Consider the following 8,064-nt stretch of genomic DNA (forward strand, 5'->3'; position numbering starts at 1 on the left):
TACAATTAAATAAAATACACTGGCCTCATGTTAAAATTTTTAAATTGCCTTCTTTTAATGAAATCATATTATTGCAAGACTCGTACATGTCACATGGTTGCAATAAATTGCAGTGGTATATTAAATTAAGTGTAGAAAACAATAGAGAAAATATATAAAACAGGATATAAAGTTAGAATCAAGGAAGTACTATCTCTAAATTTAGAAATGGGAGTTTATTTGTAGTATTTTCCATAGGTTACGATTCTTCTATTAATGAACTTGAAATGTGCCTATATAGAAATGGGCAAGAGATTTTACTGTACCGACTAAAAGTTTATTACTGGTAGCTAGACTTTAACCTATTGAGTAGTAGTATGTGACACGTGCGAAGCAGATGCAAAAAATCCTCGTACCATTTGATCATTCACCAGTACAGTGTAAAAGGGGGTGGGGTGGGTGGGTGGGGTGGGGTGGGGGATGCATGCATATATACAAAATGCAATATTCATGTATTATCAATTATCGTGACTATTGAACCATTGAATTTGCCTATAGTACTTAGTCAAAGGGGATATCTGTATTCCACGATGTAATGTTTGATCAAATTTTATGTTTTCAATTTCTCAATCACGTCATCAATATTCAATTATGATTAATAGCAAGACGAGTAATCAACATTTGTAATTGCTGCTTACTATTTGAAAACAAAATTATAAATTTATTAATTGTGTATGTATAAAGACATACTACTTGTAAAAATATTAGTACATCGTATATATAAAAGGGTTGACTAGGCTAAGAATCCATTTTAATAACGGAACCACGAACTCTGGGATATGGATTTACTCAATAAATTGTTTTTTATCGTAATTCTTGAAGATTTTTTAATAAAGGGATAGTTCTTTCCAATTTAATTCATGTGTGTATTTATTATGTGTGATACTTATTTTTCTCCATACTATATGATTTTCTTTCTTTTCTTATGGATAAACAAACATAAATTTTAAAGATCATCTCATGGTGGACTCAAATTCAAGACTTTTGTTCTCAGATATTAATACTACACCTTTCGTTTGTGAAATGTTGTTCACTTTGTTTTCGCATGCATGCAGCTAAATGTACTACTTCAGCAACTTACGTCATTTCGCATGTAAAAACAATTAAAGACTTGTATATAAATCTCACTGCGTGTTTAGCTTCATACACACATTTAATTATAATTTATACATACACATATATGATATATCACACTATATATGCATACTAATGTTTTAGACCCTAATTAGTAATTATCAATGTTGATACAGAGTTAGGTTTAAAAGATCTCCATTATGTTGTCAATTAATAGCTCATTTAACTGGCAAAATCTCTCTTATACCGCCTCTATAAATTGAGCGTCACCTCCATTATTTTCTTCAGATATCAACCCCTCTCTCTCTCTCTCTCTCTCTCTCTTCTTCTTCTTCTTTTCTCTCTCTTTCTCATTATATCTCTCTAAAGATGGATAAGAAACCATGCAAATCTATAGATGTTGAAGTGAGGAAAGGCCCATGGACTATGGAAGAGGATCTTATTCTCATGAACTACATTGCAAATCATGGCGAATGCGTTTGGAACTCCCTCGCTCGATCTGCAGGTAAATTAAGCACAAAACACACACATATTTATATATAAAGAAAACCCTAATGAGAAAAAGAGAAAAAATAAAACTTTCTTCTACCATTTTAATTACTTTGGTACTTGATGAAAATTTTCTAAATTTGTTTACTTTTTGTGATGTTTTATAGGGCTGAAGCGCACTGGAAAAAGTTGTCGTCTCCGGTGGCTTAATTACCTCCGGCCAGATGTTCGACGTGGAAACATAACACCGGAGGAGCAGCTTCTGATCATGGAGCTGCATGCTAAGTGGGGAAACAGGTATGTACTATTTATTTTTCTGGTAAAAGTGGTAGTATTATAATTTTTAATTATAATCTTTTTAGATTAAAAAGGAATATAAAGTGGTATTTCTTCGCCGTCTCTCTCCTTTTATTATGCTCGTGCAGTTGGTTTTTTTGCGGTACAAGTTTCGGATAATTCATTTGATTTGTAGTACAACTATATAACTAGATTTTATAGAGAGAGAGAGAAGAGGACGAAACAACCAAGTTATGAACGTGAGGAAATCAAGTACTTTGCCGCAAAAAAGATTCAAGAAACATGCGAGTTTGTAGTTTATGGAAACCATAATATTCCCCAACCCATATCTTTCTCAAACAACTTTTATTGATCGTTACATATAATATATTTATTGAGGATATTAAACCCTTCAGCTAATCCCGTAGGCCCGCCTTGTTATTCCCATAATTATGGAAGTTTAACTATGAGTTGTTTTTAGTTATTTACTCATTTCGAAAGTTTTTATTTTTTTTCTATAAAGGGTCTTGATTTAAATATAATATTGGGATAAGTTAGTTCGGAAAAAGAAGGTTGCAAATTGATACACGTTTTGAGTGGTGAAGCCAGAGAGATTGGGGCTATGGAATTTTTTCCATATTAATTAGGAGAAGCCATCGGAAGAAATTAGAAATCACATGTACACCTCTAATCACTTGAAAGATAAGCTACCAATTGATGCCTACTATATCTTGAAATTGACATCTGCCATATTTTGTTGTCCTATTCCAACAAAAGGGCCCCTTCCATATTATTTTCGTTTACACTTTTTATAATTTTTTTGCATCTTTGGTGAATGGGATATTTCCTAATTATTATACTATTATCCATTGAAATAGTACCATAACCGTTTGATAATAATTTTTGTGTGTGAGAGCAGTGGCGGATCTAGGGGGGCAGGAGGGGGCGGTCGCCCCCTCCGTGCGACTATTTTTCTCTTATCGGGATGTAAATTTACCATGTCCGCCCCCTCCGTTTGCCTCCGGCGTCGTCCCGAACAATAAAAAAAATAGCCATGTCCGCACTAAACCAAGCTAATACTATATATTCCGCCCCCTCCATTTCCGGATCCTGGATCCGCCACTGTGTGAGAGAGAGAAGGGGGGGGGGAGAGAATGGAAAGGACCTATACAATGCTTGATTGTGGAAAATGGAACTTTCTAAGATTTTCACTGAGGGGAAAAAGAATTTTCGAGCCGCCGGAGATGAGAGAGAGAGAGGCTTTAAAATCATGTTAGAAAAGAATTTCCACGAAATAGAAAACTTCTAAAAAATTGCATTTTTTTCTTTTTAAAAAATACTAAGAGATGGTGAGTGAATGTTGGTAAAACTTACCGACCTGTGAGGGGAGTATCAAATGATGATAAACCACACTTTCTTCGTTTCATCGAATCGAAACAAATAAATCATTTTTAAGAGAAAAAGAAAGAAAAGAATATTGGAGACTATTTTCTTCGGAAATGGATCTCAGCTATGCCTAAGAGTATCGAGTGAAAGCGAGGTGTTAATACACACATGCAATACTTGGTAGTATTTGTTTTCCCTATAATTTGTTTTTTCAATTTGGAGTGAATCTTCACTTTGCCTTCAACAATTGCTTTAAATAAATTGGGAATGCCAACAAACTATGAATTTCAACCGTAGAACATGGCTTGTTAATAAAATCCTTGTTGTGATGCAAAAAAATTGAAATATTGTCTATTAATATAGTGGCCCATGATGCATATTAATTTGGCTCGTTTTACACGTGTTGCTAGAAAAATATTAATAAAATTATAGCTTCATTTCCTTTATTTTCATACAACAAAATGCATTCTTGGAATACCAATGTAAGTGGTATACTATAGCCGTCCCATCACCTTTAAAAAACATATACTACTATCATGAAATAAATAGTTAATTATTTCAATGTCTTTACAAAAAATTGCATTCTCCAGCAAAAGAAATGGGCCCCTTCTTTACTATATACTCCATATAAAAATATTTTTAGAATTCTTTAAAACAAAGAGATTATCTTGGGAGAAGAACAAGTCAAGGAAGGCATGTCAATATCTAATAGTTGATCGAGTACATGTTAGAAATAGTGACAATTTTCTAGTAATTAAAAGACAAAGATTTAATTTAGTTGAAATTATTTGTTTTTCACACCTTATGAATTTGAAATAGAAAGGATTTCAAATTTGCTTTCCATAGTACATAATATAGTCCAAAATTAATTAGGTAGCAACTTAATATCAATTTGATTATAGGTGGTCAAAAATTGCAAAACATCTCCCAGGAAGAACAGACAATGAGATAAAGAATTATTGGAGGACTCGAATTCAAAAGCACATCAAGCAAGCCGAGAACTGTACAGGTCAACATGCAAAGAACTCCAACGATCAAGCTAGCACTAGCCAAGTTTCAAATTCATGCGCTGCAGATCATATAGTTGAATCCTACTCCCCGCCTTCCTTTAATGGCAATAATATGGAGTCTTTTCAGGGCATATTTTCGACTGAAACGAACGAAAACCTTTGGAGTATTGAGGATCTCTGGTCCCTATAGTTACTCAACGGGGACTAAGTCCACCTCCGTTGACTAACCACCCTATGATGGGCCCCGCGATTGCCTCCGTATATAAAGTAGTTAAATTTCCTCCCTAGTACTACTGCTTTTTTATATAGTTCTTGGATTAAGGGTCGACTTGTAATATGGTATGATGAAATATGGAGTAAAGTGCATTTATATACTATATTAAATATATATATATAATAATATATACTAAAGGACGAAGAACGGTTACATATGTTGTACATTAAAGTATGATGAGGTTTGGTGAGTAAAGGGTTTTTCTTTTCTTTTTTTTTTCTTTTTTGTCACACTTAATATTAGGACAATTAGTACTTTTGTTACCTACTTAGTCTTCTCCAAACAATGATTAATCCTGTTATTATAATGATTGATGCTTAGTTTTGTTTGCTTATTTAAATTTTGTTTTCTATAACTATGTCACTTTTAGAACTAACTAGCTTTTCAATTGAATAAGATTTTACTTTAATTGTGAACTCCCCACCTTAACGTGTTGTCTTAATCAACTTTGAAAGCTGACCTTTTTTTGTCGATCTTATCCTTCGTATACAGTTAGGGTTTCCTTCTCAAACACGATTTCTTTATGTGATGTTCACTGTGTGTCTGTGTGTGCATTCTACACAGAGATGAGTTTATATATGTGTCGATATTTCTTGCATGTGTGGTATGTGGACTGTGTTTATATCCGATAATGTGTGTGCGAGCGCGTGCGTGTGAAGAGAGCTATTTACGCGTGTGAATATATGTGTGTGTGATGTCGGGTTCAGGTAGGGTTGGTGGTCGATTGACCCAACGCCGGTTTATAAGGGGCTGTAAAATTTCATTACATTCGGATTTTTGAGTCGTCGTCGATATTAAGGTGTAATAATCGTAGTGTATAATGCAACTATGTAAGAATGTGGAATGATAATGAAATGCATAAATGTGTGAAGAGAATCACGCGGGTAACAATTGCCGAACTGAAATGAGGAGAAATAGGCACGTGGAAAGGTGGTATAGCTATTTATGGCAAAATTGAATATCTACTTTCTATATATGGTCATATATGGTCATTGCCATCTATTTTGAAGTATGACTGCTGCCTAACTCTTTACCACTTTTTCGGAAATCTTCACGTGGTCCCTTTTTATTCACACCCAGTATTATTTTTTATTACTATTATTATTACTATTAGTATTATTTTCTTGTAATTATAATCACATTATAGTTTATCCGATATTTTTATATTATCATGTAAGTCTGTAAGAACACTAATTATTTGGGAACAGAATCTCACGTGTGTATGTATGTAGACACGCACAACTTGATATATAGATATAGATGCTACTCCTAATTTTACATTTTAATATTTATTTGAAACTAATATTAAGAGATTAATGGGTCATCAATTAATAGCGCAAGTCACGCAAGCAAAGAAATTTCGTTTTGGGCTTTCGCACTACCAAATTTAGACGCAATAAATTCTTAGAACTGAGTTTAATTCTATATTTATTTTATGAAAAACAATTAATTGCTTAAACTTTATAATTTGTTTCTAATATTTTGCACCCGCAAGCTAAATGCTATATGTATCCATTAAAAAAATTGTCTTTCTGTTTCTGTACACACAAAAAAAGAAGTAAATAGTAAATAAAATTTCAGCCACAAATTTTTTTAGCCCACATGTTTTTAGTGTGGAATTGAAAGAAAGGAACGCACCACGTGAAGGATAAGTAACTGTCACATGGGGGTCGGCAATAACTGCATGGAAAACAACTCTTTTACCAATTAGTCTAGTCAACATGTAAAGGGAATAAACCTACAAATGGGTAATAAAAAATCACAAGCATCATATAATCGAGAGAAATATTGGTGAAGACTCCAATATAACAATAAGAAAATATACGAAATACAAATTCAACTTAGTACATTTTATTGTAGAAATATTAAATGCCCAAATCTTAAGTTTGTGATTAATTATTTAAAAATATGTATGAAAAAAGTTTGAGTGCTTGAATCTTGGGCTTTTAATTCGGCCCATTATAATTATACCATGATCTGGTTTCACAGTTTGGGGTTATAAAGTGGGCCCTATTGAGTAAATATTGTGTAGATGTGGGCCCGAATGGACATGTATGTAGTGGAGTATATTTTATTTCAAGTCTTAGTACTCCATTAGTTCGTTATAAACGGTTAATACTTAATATATTATCATCAAAATAATGACATTTTGTCCTTTTCTACAACATGACTCTTATCACTTTCTTGATCGGAGTATTATTTAATCGTTATAAACACTTATTTTTAATGAGACTCTTTCTCTACTCACAATACATCAAAATTCACCTTACTTTGAAGTGATATTTAGTTATAATGTGTCTAATAATTCAGACACGAATGTACTCACATTAGTGGCCCTGGATGAGTGTAAAAATTATGGAATTGATGTGTATGTAATCCATGCTTTTTAATATTCATAATTAAGATGGATTTTATATGAATCAGTTTAATAAATTGTGACAAGATGGATTTGATGTGTATGTAATAATGTACTATCAATGGTTGTTAGTGTATTCAATTTATTACAAGTATGAGGTGACATCGCTTTCATATAGTATATCTCTTTCAATGATTTTGTAATGTAGAGTCGAAATCAAAACTTCCACCAAAAAATCTCACTCCATTTTGTAGGTTGATTGAGATTGCATAAATTGGTTTTATAGACAAGTCAATTCGGCAATCACTTGTACACTTCACTCACTATCTTGAACAAACATTATAATTTGATAACTTTTTATGAAACTTTAGCATGTCGATATCCCTATTAAATAAATGTATAATATGTGACCAAGTTGCTATCTTAAATAAGAAAAATGGGTTGATATGCAACTACACACAACTTTCATGTCAATTTTCTTCGTAGATGTTCTAGAACTAAGATGTAAATTCTGTCGACATCTTCAAAATTCAACCACACGCAGTATAGAGTTTATTGATATTTACCTAGTAATTAGCTGGTAAATAAAATTCTGAAATTTATATAACTATATATAGCATAGAAGTTACTTTCAAACACTAGTGAGTACTATATTCTAAAGTACTAATGCATAAGTAATTACCCTAAGATACATATATCAAGTAACATAAACAATTTGGCCTGATAATTTCAATATATAAAGATATGAAACTGTAACTTAGAAAATATATTACCAGAAATCAACACCTTTTTATCAACAAATATTTTTAACCTGTAAGACCATCTTTAATGGTACACTAAAATCTAAAATGAGATAAGTAATTAGCTCTAATGATACTAAAATATCAATCTCATTTTTTATTTTTGTGTAGAAAAATACTTATTTTTAGATCATTGAACTAAAATTAAAAACTTTTCAAATTTTGTACTGAAAGGAGACATAATATAGAGAATATTATTTTAAGTTTGAATTTAGTGTAATGGTTGAAGTAAAATTGATGTAAATAGTTGGAGTATTAGCCATGATAAAATAAATGTTTTTGTTAGTTGGAAAAGTTATTATGAGAATATTAAAGAAGCTTACTAGTCTACAAATAACAAATTTTGGTTGAATTTTAATT

The 8,064-nt window shown here is 32.0% G+C and overlaps 1 protein-coding gene across 1 annotated transcript; it reads left to right on the forward strand.

The window, feature by feature from the left end:
* The first annotated feature begins 1,386 nt into the window (after positions 1 to 1,386).
* LOC121767598 (MYB-like transcription factor EOBII) lies at positions 1,387 to 4,764 on the forward strand. The gene is made up of 3 exons (XM_042163902.1): positions 1,387 to 1,618; positions 1,770 to 1,899; positions 4,167 to 4,764. The coding sequence occupies exons 1-3, from the start codon at positions 1,483 to 1,485 to the stop codon at positions 4,462 to 4,464; spliced, it is 564 nt and encodes a 187-aa protein (XP_042019836.1). The 5' UTR covers positions 1,387 to 1,482; the 3' UTR covers positions 4,465 to 4,764.
* The last annotated feature ends 3,300 nt before the right edge of the window (positions 4,765 to 8,064 follow it).

This window comes from Salvia splendens, chromosome 15 (genome assembly GCF_004379255.2).
Source record: "Salvia splendens isolate huo1 chromosome 15, SspV2, whole genome shotgun sequence".
NCBI classification, from domain to species: domain Eukaryota; kingdom Viridiplantae; phylum Streptophyta; class Magnoliopsida; order Lamiales; family Lamiaceae; genus Salvia; species Salvia splendens.